Source organism: Lynx canadensis, chromosome C1 (assembly GCF_007474595.2).
Source record: "Lynx canadensis isolate LIC74 chromosome C1, mLynCan4.pri.v2, whole genome shotgun sequence".
Classification (NCBI taxonomy): Eukaryota; Metazoa; Chordata; class Mammalia; order Carnivora; family Felidae; genus Lynx; species Lynx canadensis.
In genome coordinates this window covers 54,118,574-54,138,575 of record NC_044310.1, presented here as the reverse complement: position 1 = coordinate 54,138,575, position 20,002 = coordinate 54,118,574, and the positions used below count along the sequence as shown (strand labels likewise).

The 20,002-nt window shown below is 36.6% G+C and overlaps 1 protein-coding gene across 2 annotated transcripts in view; it reads right to left on the bottom strand.

The window, feature by feature from the left end:
• Positions 1–20,002, bottom strand: part of PDE4B (phosphodiesterase 4B) — a 441,857-nt gene that overhangs the window by 350,638 nt on the left and 71,217 nt on the right. Inside the window, exon 1 of one of the 2 annotated variants that reach the window (XM_030327257.1) lies at positions 16,518–16,768. The exons of the other annotated variant lie outside the window; for it this stretch is intronic. Within the exon in view, the coding sequence (XP_030183117.1) occupies positions 16,518–16,753 (236 nt within the window). The 5' untranslated portion in view covers positions 16,754–16,768. Of the gene's footprint in view, positions 1–16,517; positions 16,769–20,002 lie in introns of those variants that run through there. 2 annotated transcript variants of the gene reach the window in all.

Sequence of the window (20,002 nt, the reverse complement as noted above, 5' to 3'; positions counted from 1 at the left end):
AGGGAGAAAGAGACAGAATCCCAAGCAGGGTCCATGTTCTCAGCGCGGAGCCTGACATAGGACTCGAACCCACAACCCCAGGATGATGACCTGAGCTGAAATCAAGAGTCCAACGTTCAACTGACTGAGCTACTAGGGGCTCCAAATTTTAATAGTATTTTTAAAATTTACTTTTGCAGATAAAATTGCTTCTTTGGTGGGATATATCGACTTTTACTATTTTATCTATCACCTCATATTTTAAATTATCTGTCCACATTTCTCACATTCAACTTTGAGGCACAATGCTTAAAACTGAAATACTCAGAGTCTGCTCCATTCGTTCATTCATTCATTCATTTATTCATTCAACAAATACATATTAATTGTTTATCATGTGCTCATTTGGTTTATAGGTTTAGGAGATTTAGCAAGATAGATGGATAGATAGATAGATAGATAGATAGATACGACATGGGCATGAACATAGATATGGATGTGTACATCAGGTGTGGATAAGAACCACACAGATATCAAAGCAGAAAAAAGCCAAAATATGGAGTGTTATTTTATATAAATGGTCAGTGAATTCCTCTCCAATTAGATGAATTTAAGCAATGACCTGAAAGAAGGAAGAAAGTGGGCCATACAGATATCTTGGGGGAAATTCTATTTTGATAATATAAAAAGGCACAGACCTTGATGGGGATATTGCTTATATTTTTGTTTGAGGCCCAGAAAATAGACAAGTGTGGCTGGAATGGTGTGAGGGGAAGGAACAGAGTTTTAGAAACAATAGTTTGAAAACAATAGGGCCTTACAGATACGGTACAAACAAGTCAACCCATACTCTGGAGGACTCTGAATAGATACATGGCACAAATGCTCACTTGTTATAAAGAATCACAATGGCAACTGTGTGGGGAATACACTGCAAAGATGGGAGGGTGAAGATCAGGTAAGAGGTTAATTTAACAACCCAATGAGATCATCAGAACAGTGGCAGTGGTGGTAAAGAGAAGGGGTCAGATTCTGGATACATTGCGAAAGCAGAGCTGATAGAATTTGCTGAAGCAGTGGAATATGAAATGACCAAAAAAAGCAGGAGTCATGGAAGACTTCAAGGTTTCTGACCTGAGCAATTAGACTAATGGAATTGAATTTTACCAAGATAGAGAATAAATTACAACAAAGTGAGAAGGGGGTGACGAAAATCATGTCAGTTTTAGATGTGCCAAGATATAGCAGTCAAGATGGCTGTTGGATAGGTATATAGATCTGGACTTCAGAGAAGTCTGGCTAGAGATATAAATTTGGGAATCATCAGAATAGAGATATTATGAATAGAGCTATGGCATGTTCATAGACAGGTAGATATAATCTAATAGGATGGAAAATTGGTGACAGAGCAGGGGCAGGTGCAAGAACAAAGCCATTGATGGTAAGGGAGATACAGTGCACAGTGGAGGGGTTGGCTTCAACCAAGTACACAGAGAATGGATCCATAGAAACAGGAAGAAGGCAGGAAACATGGGCACATAACAGATGGGAGCTAAATGTGGTGAATAAACGAAAGGTTTGCAAATACAACTACATGCCTGGGACATTCAGCTCATCATCTATGTCTCATGACTTGTGGGGGGGATTAGAAATGCCCTTTTGTCCCCCAAAATACTTCCCTTTGCTTCTGCTCTCTAATGTGTAAAATTCTCCAAGCAGAAATTAATTCTTCTGGTTTATTTCCATAACATGAAATAACACAAAAACCCCGTGAGTCAATCATGCTTAAATGAGAATGGATGTGTCAAGTCCTCACTGTAAGAAAGCTTTTAATGAGGAGACATGAGGGTATAAGAACTCTGAGTGTTTTCCCATAGGTGTTTGCAGTTGGAAGTTGAGAAGGAGGTGGAATGGAGGAATGCCACCGAATCTATGGAACTTGTCCATATAAACACTGTGTAACTCCAAATCAGAACAAAAGGGGTACTTGGCTCACTCCTTTATAGCCAGGTTACCTAGCAGTGGTCAGTTGATCTCTGAGTCTGTTTTCTCATCGGCAAATGGAGATAAGGATTAGATGATATAATATGTATGTTGTATAATTTTTTATGTAAAATTTTTTTTTAAATCCTGCTACCTTATTTCCTTCTCTCTTGGAGCATATTTCCTGCTTGTTCACACTAGCAGACTACTTGCTGGTATACCACTTCCCAAGTATAGCTCACTACTGATTAATGGCTGAAAAAAAAATAAGTCATCATAACAGGGGAAAATTCAAGGCTCACAGACATTTGGAAAGAAGACAGCACCATTGCTCTGTCAACCTTGAGTTTCAAAATCAGATTGGTAACACTTGGTAGCAGTGAGAGAGCATTATTATTTTATTCTTATATCCTTTCAACATTTATATCTATCAGATAAAGTTATTGTACATGCCAATTGATTATGTACTCTCCTTGGGTAGATTAAAGCTCCTTAATGGTAAAGTGTTATCATGTTTACTTTATCCAACAATAAACATTTGTTGATAAGAATGGATACAAAAATGAAATGCAAGGCACACATCAGAATTAATTCCGTAAGTGATGTCTATTTGGTTTTTAGCCATTGAAAAAGCACTGACCTATATAAATACAACAATGCTTTAAGAAACTCTAAATACAAACATCTAAATTATCAGAGTACCAAGTACTTGGCAAAAACATTTTTAGGGTTCACCTAAAATACACAATTCATTAATGCATCTTAAAGCTGAGTCACATTTTAAAAAAATCTTTTATGCATAGAACTTCTTAGAAGCTTTTTTTTTTTCTTCTGGATGTCTCTGCCAAGTCACTTTGCAGAAAACCAAAGCACTCTGTAGCCACCTGTATTCAATACTGATACTGGAATGCATAGGTAAGGATGGTAGAGCAGGTAATTATTAATTCCATTTGACAAAAAAGCTACCAGCAGCAAATATACAGTGTATGTGCTCATAGGTCATCTGGAATACAGCTGGCATTAAAACTCAAATCCTCTGAATCCCAAGCAAGTACTGTGTTGATAAAGATAGCTCTTTCATAATATTAGGCTCTGCAAACCTTCATTCAGATGAAGCAGTTGCTTAATTTAGTCTACAATTGCCAGATAGGGTCCCAAAAATCTTATTTTATCAATTTAGACACAACCAGAACCTTGGCATGATTCTTGTGAAGCCCCAAATTATTTTACTTTATTTTGCATTATCACAAAGCTTTGAGTTTATTTGGGTAGCTGATTTTTCAACTACATACAAATTCACTTGAATAGAAACACGTGTCTTAAAGATATAACCTTTTACTGCCTTTCAATTGCTAGGAGACAGAACCAACCCGATCAATGATCATGTGAGAAGGAAGTCTGTGTCAAAGGGAAAACAGTAACCTTTATTTCTGTTTTCAGCCCTAAATATTCTTAGAAATGACCAAGATATAATGAGCAATTTGATTTAAATGCTGCATAGCCATCTGGATAAAGACTAAATACAACTTTCACTGAATATTGGTTATAAGAGCTTTCTACTATCTTTCTGCAGGAAGCATGAAGGTGATGTAACGACCCATGGGGGCAGATAAGATCCAAAGTTACCATTTAGTCTGGCCCCTGTCTCCATTACAGTCTTTCACATAAGTGGTCCCACTGAGCAGAAACTCCTCTCCTTTTCATGAAATAAAATGTCTGTGGAACAATGTTTGTGGTATTTAATAATGTTTACTAACAGTATGCTCTTTACATACAACCCAAATGCAACTGCAGCATGTGAGCCACTCACTTTATTTTGCACTCAGAAATAGTTTATCATTACTTTCTGTCCTATAATCTTATCTTTGATCTTCTTCCAGCAAATAGGTTCCAGTTTGTTGCATTTTTCAACAATTCTAGTTAATTTTATAAATATCATACATGAATAGGGAAAGAATTGTTTTATTTCTACTTTACTGATGAGGAATTTGAGGTTCCAAAGGTTAAATGGCTACCTCTGCCCCACTCACAAAACAAAACAAAACAAAACAAAAAAAAACAGTTTGTAAGTGGTGGCGCCAGGATGCATGTCTAGATTCTTTGACTCTAGATCCTAAACTCTTTTCCCAATGCTTCTCATGAATAAACTTTCTTATATAAACAAATAACTAGGAGGTTAGATTCTACTGACAGGGGAAAACAACTTCACTGACATTCTGGTCCTTTGAAAAGAACATGTTTTCTATTTAGTAGAAATATATTTAAATTAACTTAGAGAAATAGTATTTCACTGGCAGCCAGTTTCACTAATGGAGACAAGCATGGAATTCAAGAAGGTAACTGAAATCCTAAAGAATGCAGATCATTTTATGGACAAAGCCCTTTGCAGTTGTCTTTGTGAAGAATGAAAGCAATTAGACCCCATAACACATGGTGATTTCTTTTTCATTTTAAATTTTACCTTACTATGGAAAGAATAGTTAATATGAGCTTTAAGATAAGGAACAATCCTAGGAAACGAAGTATCCCATGAAACTAAATGGTGTGAAAAGAATGAATATGCACAGCAGTTGCTTAATAAAAACTTATTTAATTAAACCATGTCATATAAAATATGTAAGTAATTTACATTATTATCTATAGGGTATAAGTTTTTATATGGAATCTTAAGCTATGGATGCATTAGTGAATTGATGTCTGCTGATTACCTGTCATTGGCTAGGGATTGTGCTAAGCACTGTACACACATTAATTTAATTTTCATAGGGGCCTCATGAGATGCAAGTAGCATTTTTCTAATTTTGCAGATGCAGAAAGAGGAACCAAGCTAAGTTCAATGGTTTGTCCAAAACCTAGTGTCTGGTAGAAGTTGGGAGTTGGGATTCAAATGCTGTGCTCTGCACCAGACCACCCAGCTTCCTATAGTCCCTGTGTTGCTTTGGTAAACATTAGCATGTTAGAGACACAACTCTAACTCCTGAGCGAGTGCAGATCTGGCAGAGCAAGCTGATAGGTGAAGAGAAAGGCCATAGTTATCCCCATGAAATTAAAATTTGCATCTGGATTTCAAGGGTAAAATCTCCGGAGGAAGTCATGAGCAGCTGAGATACCAACAAGAGAGATTGGATCCCTTATCTTTTTTTTTTTTTTTTTTTTTGTCAACCTCTCATTGGGAAACAAATAGTCCTGATGGTGAGAGAGAGGTTTCCTGTATAAACTGCAGAGGTAATTGCGGCCCAAATAAGCCACAGAAGCACTCTCAGGCCTTCTGTACCGTAAGAAACAGACTGAGCTTATTAATTTGTAGAGGAATAGAAAGGGTAGCAGGGAACATTTTGAGATAAGTGAGTTTTTGATGACACTGGAATTTTTCCAAGACATTTGTTCACTGAATCCTATATTGGCTTTTTATATGTGGGATCTTGAAATAAACAAAGCATCTTCTTATGCTTGTTTTTTTGTTTTGTTTTGTTTTGCCTTTGCTTTTGAGCTAATTGGTGCAAGTAGATGGAATTACTTCAATATGGTTCTCTTCCTCTCTCCTTCACACAGTGGACGGTAACAAATAGCTTTTCAAAATATACTGGTGATAGCAGCCAAACAAGGCCATAAAGTTTCTTAGAGGGTGTAAGCTGTTCACACTGGGTCTTCTGATATGCATATCGGTATAATTACGCACGGTTCACTAGAATGTGATTATCACATGATAATAAATAAATGATATTTTGTTTCTTCAGTATATGGAATGGTCACACTGTGGATATTGTAAAATTATTTCTTTATAAATTCACATTCATTTTGATTCTCAAATTGGCACAGTCCATACCCAGTGATGCTTTTCAAATAATGAAAAATAATTTCTGCCTTACCAACCAAGGCTGACAATAATGTGAATGTTGGTGTATGCTTAGAGATTTAAAAAGATATTTAATTAAACAGTAGTATCTATTATGTCATTTATAATGCAAGAAATACTGTGTTAAGTATTTTAATACATTATCTTAGAAGATAAATAGCTAGTGGACCAGATAGATATGTTTTGTTTTTGTTTTTATTTTGTTTTGAGAGAGAGACAGAGACAGAGAGACAGAGAGACACAGAGAGAGCTTAAGCAGGAAAGGGGCAGAGAGAGAGGGGGAGAGAGAGACAGAGAGAGAGAGACACAGAGAAAGAGAGACAGAGAGAGAGAGAATCCCAAGCAGGCTCCTCACTGTCAGCACAGAGCCCAACACGGGGCTGAATCCCATGAAACATGAGATCATTACCTAAGCCAAGATCAAGAGTTGGATGCTTAACCAACTGAGCCACCCAGTCACTCCCAGATAGATATCTTTTTAAATTAAATTAACATTTGATGGGGCGCCTGGGTGGCGCAGTCGGTTAAGCATCCGACTTCAGCCAGGTCACGATCTCGCGGTCCGTGAGTTCGAGCCCCGCGTCGGGCTCTGGGCTGATGGCTCAGAGCCTGGAACCTGTTTCCGATTCTGTGTCTCCCTCTCTCTCTGCCCCTCCCCCGTTCATGCTCTGTCTCTCTCTGTCCCAAAAAATAAATAAATAAATAAATAAATAAATAAATAAATAAATAAACGTTGAAAAAAAAATAAATTAAATTAACATTTGAAAATATTTAAACATAAGGCTATTTTCTCCATTTTGCAAATGAAGGAACTGGAGTCCAAGACAATTAATGATCTAAAATTTCAATAGCCAGTCAAGAAAAAATACTGAAACCAACTGGCTTTCTCAACTCCAGACAATGTAATATAAAGTGAGGATTATTAGTAAAAAATAAAATTCAATATAACATCAAGACTATACAATGACAGAACCTCTGGTGCAGTATATAATGACATTATATACCATTCTAATATTACAAGTTTTATAGTTTTATAAAAGAAATAACATCTCTTCTTAGGGAAAGAAGATTTAAATGTTATAGACATCCATTCTCTTAGAAACTGTTTTAAGCACCTACAACCAACAATTTATCATTAGGAAAAGTCATAACTATTACAGATGCCTCTAACCCTCCACCATAACTGTTTTAATAGTTTAGTTTTAAAAATGCGGACACAAATTTATTTACAACTTGTCAATATGCTAGTACACTATTAAGAATTAAACTCAGGGGCACCTGGGTGGCTCAGTTGGTTGAGCGTCTGACTTCGGCTCAGGTTACGATCTCACAGTTTGTGAGTTCAAGCCCCATGTCGGGCTCTGTACTGACAGCTCAGGGCCTGGAGCCTGCTTTGGATTCTGTGTCTCCCTCTCTCTCTGTTCCTCCCCTGCTCACACTCTGTCTCTCTCCCAAAAATAAATAAAGATTAAAAAAAATAAAAAGAATTAAACTCAAATTGTGATATGGGAACATGCTCATGGAATAGAAATATAATCCCATACTTTAAAAATAAATATGAGTCTCTTTTTGATCCCCAAACTACTGTTCTCCATGTAAATGTGCTCTCTTCAAACTAAAGGAAACACACACATTGTGTTAGATATGAAGAAAGAAACAGAGACAGAGTAAATGTAGACAAACATTACTAATTAGTAAGTCCAGGTAAAGGATGTTCATTGTGCTACTTTTTCAACTTTTTGAAATTTTAAGTCTTCACTCTCACTGAACTCTCCTTGTCCCAGATACTTCCAACCTCTTCATTTGTCCTGCTGCCATTCCTGCACATTTTAGATGAATATAATTTTAATGTTATAAATTGTCTGCAGAGGGGCGACTGAATGGCTCAGTCAGCTGAGCATCCAACTTTGGCTCAGGTCATGATCTCGTGATTTGTGAGTTCAAGCCCCACATCAGTCTTTGTGCTGACAGCTCAGAACCTAGAGCCTGTGTCTCCTTCTCTCTCTGTCCCTCCCCCGTTTGCACTCTGTCTGTCTCTCCCTCAAAAATAAACATTAAAAAAATTTAGGGGTTCCTGGGTGTCTCAGTTGGTTGAGCATCTGACTCTTGATTTCAGCTCAGGTCATGAACTCATGATTCATAAGTTCAAGCCTCACATCGGGCTCTGCACTGACAATGCAGAGCCTGCTTGGGATTCTCTTCTCCCCTCTCTCTCTGCCTCTCTGTCTCTCTCTCAAAAGTAAGTAAATAAACATTAAAATTTTTTTTAATAAATAAATAATAAATTGCAGAATTCTACAACTTTATCAAGCACAGATACATAGAAACTTTTTCTCTCTCCACTCGTTTATCTCTTAAACTGGGGGTTTTCAAGTACTTGGATATTATGGAATCTATGCGAGACTCCTCCAAAGTTCTCTAAGCTTACAGTCATCCATATTGTTTTGTTCACCCGGGACTAAGAAAAAGATCATCAGTGCCCTATTTTTCAAGGAATACCCAAAATGGTGCCTAGAACACTGATGTTCCAGAATGTGCAGTTTGAAAACAGTTTTCTTGAAGCCATACTACCCCTCACCCTTTATTTCTAATTTGTGTAACTCTCAGTAAGCCTGAGCTGTGCAGGGTAAAGGTAAGGAAGAGGAGGACAAGTGGGTCTGTCAGGGGTGCACGTCATGTTACAGATGTTCTGTTCCGCAAAAGGTCTAGAGCCGCAGTCATTTTAATTTTTTTAATGTTTATTTATTTTTGAGAGAGAGAGAGATACAGATCATGAGCGGGGGACAGGCAGAGAGAGAGGGAGACACAGAATCCAAAACAGGCTCCAGGCTCTGAGCTATCAGCACAAAGCCTGACATGTGGCTCGAACTCACAAGCCATGAGATCATGACCTCAGCTGAAGTCAGAAGCTCAACTGACTAAGCCACCCAGACACCAAGGCAGTCATTCTTCTCCCTCACAGAAAAAATGCGTAAGTTCTAGCAAGAAGCAATCTGAGATGGTCAACAAATTACTTTCTTTTTTTAAGCTTAAAGTACACAATGAGATTGAAACATATCTGTGTCAGACAAATTACTAGGAGAGACAGAGGTCTCAACCTCGAAGTACAGAAACATTGAGACAGCACCAAGTGAAAATTTTCACTCCTGCTGATGTCTTTTCTAAAGTACAAGGGTTGTTAATTCACAATTTCCTCACTCTGCAAGTCATGGACTCTTACTTCCAAATTTCCTGTGGGGAAATCCTATAAAGAACTCAAATTGCCGTAGCTCTCGCTGGTGTCAATATTTTAAATGTTGCATCAGTGGAAAGACATAGATAATTAAATATTCTAAGATATAACATGCAAACCTTTTAAAGACCAAATAACAAGTAGATTCCTCTGTGTGACACTTCTACCCAGTTAACAAGAGATATGTAGAGCTTTCCTGAGCTGGAGCACCAACTGTGCTAGTTGATGCATGAAGAATAACCAAATAAATAATTGTACAGTGCTGCGGACAAATATTGACTTTACAGCACTACAGGCTAGGTGGTATGATTTGTACAAAGTGGTTTAATTAAATAGGCTACGATGTAAAACACTTAGCCTCTAGTGAGATGTTGTAATTAAACCAGTATCTGCAATATTATAGAGAAAAGAAAGAAAGAAAGAAAGAAAGAAAGAAAGAAAGAAAGAAAAGAAAAGAAAGGAAAAGAAAAGAAAAGAAAAAAAAAGAAAAGAGCCAGTTAAAATAGCTGTACTGGCAGAAAAGAAACACAACTATTTAGAGATGGATGGAGTAGGAATAAGGGTGCTTGTAGAATAAGTATGAACTAAGCTTCCTTTTCTCTTCCCTCATATCAGGCCGGAAGGAAAGATCCTCTAAGAATAAAGAGCAAGAAACAGGAACCATAGTCATTCTTTCTTTTATTTTTCCAACAAATATTAAGTGCCGGCCTTTCTTGTAGGTGCCTGGGTTGTAGTAAACAAGACAAAATCCCTGCCCTCATGTAATTTAGAAAGGTTGGCAGATAACAGAAGGAAAAAAAAAACGAATGTAACAAACAAGCATGTCTTTTCAGTTGAGTATTTTCAGGTAATGATAACTACACCAAGAAGAAAAATAAAGCAGAGTAAGGGACTAGAATGTAAAGGGTGCTGTTTTTTAGATAGAGGGGTCAGAGAAGCCTTCTTTAGCAAGTGATAAGAAGCCTGCATGGAAGTAAGAGAGTGGCTCAAGTCAACATCTAAGGTACTAGTCTTGCAGGCAGAAAGAACACCAAGTGCAAAGGCCCAGGAGTGCAAACATGCGAGGTTTGTTGAAGAACAAACAGGAGACTAGCATGGTGGGAGAGAATAGGAGATGAGGTCACAGGTAGCCTGGAGCCAGATAAGGCAGGGCCTTGTAAACTATGGTAAACATGTTGGATTCTTTCCTGAGAATCATTTAAATGCCTCAATCATAATGTTACTGGTGTCTTCACAGTGATGTTAGAGAAGAAAGCATCTATAAACAACAGCCAAGGAGAAAAACTGGGAGACCACAAAGAGGGAAGAACGGGAAAAGAAAGTAAATGGGATTTCACAAAGGGGGATAAACTTTAGCAGTTGGGCAGCAGACATGCTTGCCAAACCACCTTCCAGCATGTGTCTTAGGGGCCGTCATCATTACTTTACAAAGCCTGTTTACAGGAAGTATTTTAAAAATCCAATATATTGAAGACTGGCGGACACTAAAAGGCCAGGAAAACACCATTTATAGACTTGCATTACCAAGAAAATGCTTGCTCTGATTAAAGCAATAGACTCAGGCTATGAGGCATAGATTTCCACTGGCGTTCAGTTCAGTCTGTAAACTAAGATAATTTCTGTCAAAAAAAAAAAAAAATCCTCCAGGACTATACACAAAACACAACACAAAGCACCTCTAGCAAATGAGGAATGAGCACTAGGGTTTTCCCCAGAGGCACCCCAAGCACGTTTGAGGTGATTGTTTGATGAATTTGGGGACAGTGCACATCAGCTAATACTATGCATAGCATCATGGTATAGGTGATAAATGTAAGGGGAGACCAAATTTACATATGTTCCCCCCATGTTCCATAAACAGTAATTTGTTAAGCCATAAAGAATGTCATAAGCACAGTTGTCAATGTTATGGGATATATACAATAATTAGAAGTCATTAGTCTCAAATGTACATTCTCCTTTTTCCCTTTGCTTCTAATCTCCTCATCTGCCAAGCCATTCTCCACAATGCCTGCCAATCTCTTACCAAAGTAAAAAGCTATTTATGGCAATCCCCTCCTCACCACCTTGCAGTGGCTCCCCACTGATGCTGCAATAAAGTCCCAAGTCTTGTTCATGATACTGGAATCTCTAAAGTATGCCTCCAATCTACAGGCACAGTCTTACTTCCGATCTTTGCCATCTTACATCTTATGCTTTGACTTCAGTGAACTTTGCTCACTTTCCCCCATGCTCTGCGTCAAATCTCAGCTCAGCTCCTTATTTGCTGTGTAACCCTTGGAAAATTGCTTATCCTTCCTGTGCATCACTTCTTTTCCTATAAAATGGAAACAATAATACTGTATAATTCATAACTAATGGGCTCTTCATGGGACTATATATATATATATATATATATATAGAATAATGTCAGATACAGTGCAGGTGCTTAATAAATGTGAGCTTTTATTACTGTTAAGGGTTAATGGAATTTCCTTATTATTACTATTTCTCTGACCAACAGAATGGCCTTCCTGGCCACTCTTCTGCTGGAAAACCGCTACTCACTTTTCAAGACCCCATGCAAATGTCATCTCTTCTCTAAACCTTTCCTAACACACTGATTCACTTTCTAGAGGTCTTTATTTCTTCTGGGCTCTCATGACGAATTGGGGCATCGTTGTTCAATAGCATTATTTACACACCACTGATTAATTAATAATGCGTAAGTTTGTTTTCCAGACAGTATACGAGTTCTTTGAAGGCAAGGGCTATCTTTCTCATTTTGTGTCTCCTAAACCCAGAGTAGGGCCTGGAGCACAGTAGTCTCTCAACAAATGTTTTGTTCAATCAGTAAATATATAAAGACATAGATATTTATCAAAATTTATCCAATATAGCTAGCAAATAGTTCAAGTAAATTGAAGAATAATATAAGACTATATCTTTGTCTTATATCTTTCTTGGTTTAGCTAAGAAACTAGGCCTAAATTGCATAAATTGTGTCTACAATTTAGAGGAAGGTCAACCATATACTATATTCATTGTTCTATTTTTACTCTTCCCCAGTCATTTCAGCTTTGTCTTATCAGGTATAAGCTCCTTTAGAGCATGAGCTATGTTTTTTAGTACATTTGCACAACTATTAGGCACAAAAGTATATATTTCGTGAACCTTTGTTAAAATGAGGAAAGATTTCCAAGTTATAGGTAGAACTAAATGGGGGAAAGGGAGAAAAACACAAGTCTTTTTTTCTGATACTAACTCTAATGGAAAGACTATTGCTCCCTGGGCAGGCACATTCCACAGGCAAGCAAGGATAGATGGACAGAATGCAGTGCTCACCAATACACTTGTTCTTCAAGAAGAGAGTGTAGGGATAGGTGTGTGGTGAGCACAGGGTGTAGTGAAGGCCATCACCAGTAACCTTATTTAGAGGATCACTCTGCTGATGTTGATGGAGGAGAACCAGTGACTGAGGTTAGAACATCAGCAAAGGAATGAAGGTTGAAGAAGCTGGATACTATGGCAAGGGCCAGTCAGGAAAAAGCACTGCAGGAGCCAAATAGAAGAAGATTATGCCTCAGAAGCTGTCACTCTTTGTGGTTAGGGATAAATAATACGCTTACCGGGGCGCCTGGGTGGCTCAGTCACTTAAGCGTCTGACTTTGGCTCAGCTCAGGTCATGATCTCACAGCTTGTGACTCCCAGCCTCACACTGGGCTCTGTGCTGACAGCTCGGAGCCTGGAGCCTGCTTCGGATTCTGTCTCTTCTCTCTCTCTCTCTCTCTCTCTCTCTCTCTCTCTCTGCCCCTCCCCCACTCACATTCTGTCTCTCTCTCTCAAAAAATAAATCAACATTTTAAAAAATTAAAAAAAAATAATATGCTGACCTAAGGACTCTGGCATTAATTTTCCAACTCCATACACATTTTGTTGACACTCTGCAATGTAAGATATGTTTTTTATCCATATTTTCTCATATCATCTAACAGTGAGTATAGTATCTATTACTGGGTTTCAAAATTCTAAGGAGAATTTGGAAATTTGGGATGGTGATTCAGAGTTAAATTAATGGCTGATGGAGTAAAAATACATGGAATAAGCTAAAGCAATTCAGAACATTTTTAAAAAATATTTGCAACATGTAATCTTGAAAAGAACATGAATTTAGAGTATTCTTATACTCCAAATGAAATTTAAGTGAGATACTATATATGAACATTCTAGTAAAGAATTTAAAATATAGCAGGTGTTGGAATCCACATAGACTGAACCAAAAGTTTTTCTCACTCACAGCAGTACTCAATTCCATATGTTGAGAGTATAAAAAAAAAAAAAAAAGAAAAACTTGGGACCAGTTAATAATGACTTTTGGATTCATGTGGTTCTTATAAGCCTTTTCTTAGTATTCACTGAGGACCAAAAACCAGATTACAAATATTATATGTTATATACAGATTGATCATCCAGAAGAATTTTCTAGTACCTGGACTATGAAACAGTGAGATTGTGTACTAAATGAGATTATAGAACTATCTCCAAAGTCATAAAAAATAGGCAGATTTCCAAATGTCAAAGATGGAGTAATTGTGGTCTCCCCAAGGGTAAAAGGAAGCAATGAGATAATCACTCAAATTCCTTCCAGATGTAGGATTGTTTAAATATTCTGATTAGTGACAACACACTGAATATCTACTTTTGTCTTCAGATATTTTAAAAATAATCCCAGAGTCAGTATTTCACAAGTGCTTCTTAAATCTTCTGCCATTAGCCCATACTTCAGAATTTGGGTTTTCAAAACCAGAGCTACATGTTCATCTGAGTGAAATATGAAATCTACAAATAACTAAAGATAAAAAAAAATTGTTCAGTGAGTTTAGACATAAACTGTATCTTCTGCATTGTTTAGCTTCATCATGAAAATTACTTTAATTTCAATGCTGGAATCAAAACAATCCAGTCTTCTTAAAAGAAGCCTACTGTCTACTGTAAAGTAATAACATGTTTTTAGAGACTTCTAAGTGCATATCTTGGAATTTCTAACTTAAATGCATGGCTTGGAAAATACCAATTGTTGATCGTGAAAGGATAGTTACATTTCATCATGACAAAGGGGCAAAAATAAAGTACTTGTGCTCTAATTTACTCATGTTCCTATTATATATGATGCTAGAAAAACACATAATTTTTAAGATGAGTGAAAAAGTCATTCAAATACATATGTGTATATTTTATAAAAAGACATTTTCATGGAATGTTTCATGCAAATAAATTTGAAAAATATTAAACATACACTCAAATTAAACAATAGAAATAAATGCATTTATGGCTTAATCAGGACCTGAAAACAAACTGATATAACTTTACTAAGAATGGTAAGAAGGGGAGTATGTGAGTTGAGGGAGAAAAAGGGTGAAAATGAATCACGGTCATAACTCAAGTCATTTTATAAGTTTGGTGACTAATGGATTCTTTAAACCTATATTATGGTACATTATAACCAATTCATGTGTTTTGTGGGGTTTTTTTTTTGACAATCTGTAGAAATTTTTGCTTTACCTCAGCTAGAAGAAGATCACTCTAATAGCATGTTACCTTAGATATCATTTAATTATTCTTTTTGTAGCTCATTGCAAGAAAATTTGTATAATGCATGAGTGAAACTGGCTTTTTAATCACTTTAAAATTTGGATTCTTTTGAAAAGAAAAAAATCCAATATTTATAGCTCATGTTCCTAGCACATCAAAAATCTATTCTAAGTAAAAAGAAAGGTCACATTATTATATTCAGAAACTCTACAGTAAGGAAAATATTACCAAAGTCTTATGAAGATTTACCATTATCTGAAAATTAGCTTACTAAAATTAAATGTCCTTCTTCTCAAAATACTGGTTTAATATTAACACAAGTAGTAAAACACATAAGCCTATTGGTTAATTGTACATTTTCCATCTCTGTTCTTTTTATGAGAACTAATTATACCCACATCCCTTCTCCTATCCAGTTATACTACTTAGCAAACTATATGAAAATACATACACATTAGGAGTGGAGTAAACCACGAGAGAAAGGCGTTCTTCAGTATACACTTATATATAAATCTTCTCTTTATACAAATGTTACCATTGGTAGGTTTTTAAAAACTAATCACGTGCATTCTACGTATGAGACTATAATTAAGATTTAATTCATCAAAAAGATGACCAGGAAAATTCTTCAATAGAGCAATTATATGAACAACAGTCCATTCTCAGAAAACAAAAACAACCATACCATTTTAACTAGGTAAAGTATCTTTTGGCTCACCATGTGGTACCTATCAAAGGCAAGCTACATATTTCTAGGGGTAAGTTGAATTTGCCAATGCACTGTGCAGTAGATGAGACAAACATTTCAGATGAGTGGAAACCAGAATTTAAGTAAATATTAATGTGCAAACCCAGATATCCAGATATCCTCAGTTTATAATGTTGGTTGGCAACCTAATATGCAGTCACACAATCACTGTGTTAGAATTGCCTTTAAGAGGTACCAGCTCCCTTTATTGCTATGGTCCCTATTAAATTGCTATGGTCCCTATCCAGATACCCAATTTTGAAGGGTCTCTTAATCTGAAAGAAAATACGTCCTCTAGAGAAATCAGAAATGCCCCAGTTTTGATGCTTAAAGTTTATTTAATTTCTATTGTGCCTTTTTAACATTTCATTATCATACTGGTTTAAGGAAGCTACCCCATTGTATGCAACACATACATTAAAGGTGGCAGACTCAGTGCAATTTTTACAGAAAGTTCTTGAATGTAGTTACTTGGCATTCCTAAGTAAACTGGGGATTTATTTATTATTGCCTATAATTCTGAAGTTACTACTTTTTTTACAAGAGGCTCTTCAAGATAATAGCAATTTGAATCTAAATAAGACTAATTAACCATGTAATTTCAGAAGTGGGAATTTAGTTCTCCTTTTCTTTAAGCCAATAAATCAAAATCGCACTAGTTTCTACACAACATACATGGCAATGCAATAATTAAGTTTGACTTTATATTACACATTGCTGTAAGAAATAAATCAGAACTAAAATTCAACCATTTGTCTCGTACCAAAAATACGCAATTAAAACATATCAACAACAGCCACCAAACACACCGAAAGAAGTCAGCTATCGCCTCAACAGAGATTAAACAAAACACTGAATGTTAAAAACTCCTTCAGTATTTAATTTACCTAGAATCGGCTAGGTATACTTTGGTGAGCAGTAACTTTAAAGACTCCCTACAGTTAAAGGCTTATTTTATCTGGAAACAGCTTGGCAGCACAATGATAATTTAATATACAGTGCACTATGTATTCTTCAGCAGACCCGCTCTCCATTCGTTTCACACTTGTGGTATGCATTATGAACAAAATTCAAATGTTCGTTTTCTACATTTCTGAATCACTGCCGCTACTGAAAAGCACCACAGACACCTCCAAGTCCCGTCTTACCAGGTATGAGCCACAGTAAAACGCCGACGTTGCCGGATGCTTTTATTCACCAGCAACTTTCTGAAAAAGCATGGTGAGTTCCTTGGTGAACTGCGTGGAGAAATTTTAGGAGATGTAGGTCTGTTTCCCGGTAATCTTGGAAGCTCCAGTTCTAAGTGCATTTGCTCCTTGAAAGTCTTTATGCAAACCTCAGATTCGGAAGCAGTAAGTTCTTTTGAAGACTCTCTTGCTGTCATGTCTTATATGGAGTGCTGGCTTTCACCACCCAAAACAAAAACCTCAAACATAGCAGAGACACAGCTGCAGGTTAGGAGGCTGATGAGTCTGCAAACTGTTTTCCAGTTTAATTTCGGAAGCTGCGGCTCCAGTGTTTGAGCTGCTTAGAGCAAGAGCAGCATACTCGAAGAATGGTAACTCAGGCTGTCACAAGGAGCTTTATCAGCCTGGCTTCGCCTCTGAAAATGCGCCAAAGTGCTTCCTATGTCAGTAGCCTCCTTGTGGATGAGGCTTGTCTGCCAGCGACACACTGACACTCACTGAATTCATTCAGCTGAATATATCAACTCATGAAATATTCATAAGGGCTTCTGATAAATCCTTTACATGTATTTTTTAATCTTATCAAAGGAGCTGCACTCACTAATGGATAGTCGGCAAAACCTTGTCACTTGTTTTGTTTGCACAAAAAGCAGAACTAGAGCCTGTCCAGCACATGTGATGTTTCAAGTCTTCATTCAGAATTATCTTGCCCTATAATGCACACAACACTAACTCCACCTACCAGATGCTTATTGGCCTAGGATTATTTAAATAATCGCACTCTGTTTCCCCCTCAACAACACCCTCCATCGCTCAGATTTTCATCAGATTTGTACAGCTACTGTTCTCATCACAGTGAAAACATTAAATCAGGGACTGTCAAAAGCCTTGCTAAAACAGCCCCCCAAATTCCATTTCTGAATGAAAAAGCTGATTTGCTGAAGTTTTTTTCCCCCTTCCCTTCTCCAGAAGATCCAAAACAGCATCTATATAAAAAATGTCAGCTCACAGGAAAACATTGGATTTGGTTCATTCCCCTGAGGAATTTAAAGGCTAATCTTTATTCCAATAAACATTACCCTCATTCTTCTGTTTAAGCTCTTTGTTCAAGGGCTAGCCACAGCAGCCACTCTGTTAGTTAGATGCAAAGTCACTTCTGAAAGCCAAAACTTCACAGAACAGAAAGGGAGGTAACAACAGGGAAGAATGAAAGCTGCTGGGAAAAGTGCAGAGTCCAAAGTCAAGCATTGCATGTGTGTGTGTGTGTGTGTGTGTGTGTGTGTGTGCGCTTTGTTCACAAGGGCATACAAATGAGATATATGGACAGGGGAATCCAAACAAGTGTCTCAAGTACCAAAGCAGATCATTGTAACCTGAAATTTCATTTAGAAATACACTGGAAAGCAGGTTTGATACTTTAAAAGGCACATGGAAGGGAAAAGAATATGGTGGTGCTTGAAGTGTACAGATGTTATGAAAAGTCTGTACCAGCCATGACTGCCACCAGGGCCAGCCTGAGCTCATAAAAATTTGACAAAGCAAAACTAAGGCTAGTCAGTGAGAGTGACAGTTAAGGAATGATTCACAGGAAGACTTCAGTGAATAAAGGAGAATAGTTTTCCTCTAAGGTGTGAGGACTTCCACCTTTAAAAAACCATTCATATACGTCATATACTCTGACTGAATACCTAAAGGACTGAAAAAGAGCAGATGATGACCTAGGGAAAAATAAACCCCATGCCAGCCTTCGGGGGAAGTGGGTCAAACCTAATAGAAAGGACTTAAACTCCTAGTTTACAGGTACTATCTTGGAAAGATATTGATATTGCAGTAACACCCTAAAAATACATCATGAACAAAAGCAAAGTTAGGGAATTTCAGAGTTGGAAAAAATCTCAGTGATCACCTTATTCAGAGTCTCATTTCAAAGACAGAGAAACAGTCCCAGAAAACTTCAGTAACTTGTCCCAAGTCACACTGATAGTTGACATTAGAGCTAAAAATAAAACCCAAGCTTTCTGATTCCCAGTTGACACTCTTTAACTGTATGAAACTAAGAAGTCAAAAGAGTCATTTTGTCCAGCCAGGTCCTCATACATCTTCTTTATATATTTGAGTATGTCTTAATATCATGTGAGGAAATATGCTCACTGGTACCTATTATTTACCACATTATGAAAACAAAGCTAGGACTTTCCTCCAACAATAATGTGATTTAAAACTGAAACATGAGAATATGTGATCCTGCCAATATTCAGAGTGTTTCATTTGCAAAAAAAAAAAAAAAAAAAAAGCACTTTGAAGTTACCAAGGTCTTTCTCATAATCACTTTTTAAGGTTGCCAAAATATAGTAAGCATTTCAGGGAATTTTTTTTCTCCTAAATTATGGTAAATTTCTTAACTTAGATTTAGCTGTAGGTAAACTGGGGTTCAGATAAGGAAATGTTGACATATGCTTACCTAAAGCAACATAATGATGCAACTGTAATTATTTTCCAATTCTTATCGGCAATTTATGTGACATTATGTGACATTTCACATTACTCTTCATTTTGCCTACTATGACAAGCCAATGTCCCAGTTAAAGAAATTTTGAGAATCATCCTAAGAAATAAAATTCTCAAAGATAAAGTCTGTTAACTCTACCTACTCTAGATAACATTTAGTAATACTAAAGACAGTTAATTGAGATACAAAACTTAAAAGATAACGAGACTATTTTAAAGTCTGAATTAGTTACCCTAGAGGAAAGGAAATGTATATCTACAGGTAAATTCATGAAAGTTTGTTTCTAGAGTCAAAATGCCAAAGAAAATCTCAACACCGTGTTAAACATTGAAGTCAAAGATGAATCTAGAAAGTAGGAAACGGGAGGTGTTATCTAAGAAAAAGTACACAAAAGCATAGTAAAAGCAGATAACACCTTGCTATATTTTAGCAAAGAATATACTGTTCTGAGAGAGACAGTCAAAAGAACTGGAGGAAAAAAACAAGAATAAAGCAAACAGTTATGTGCCCTTCTAAGAGGCTAGGAAGGAGCCAAAGTCAAAACCTTCCTATCTACATGCCATGCTTAGCTAACCCTTGGCACTCCAAAAAGAGAGATGAGTAATTCTGAGTCAATTTATTAGCGTACAGATAGTTGCCCTTGGGAATTACTTGAGAATTCCAATTAGAGCTATGCCTCAATTTGAAATAATGAAATTCCTAGTATCCACATACTGTTACAGTGATATGAATCAAGAATCTATCATAATAAAATATCATTAAAGGATCTGAATAGAGTTATACAGTCAAAAATAATAATGTATTATATGTATTATTTATAAATATTATGGACAAATAAACAATACTTTGAGTTTTTATCAAATTAAAATGGAAAGCAAATTAATTACAACCAAACAAAATTATAAACTTGTAGTACAAGTATTATAACATTGTTAAA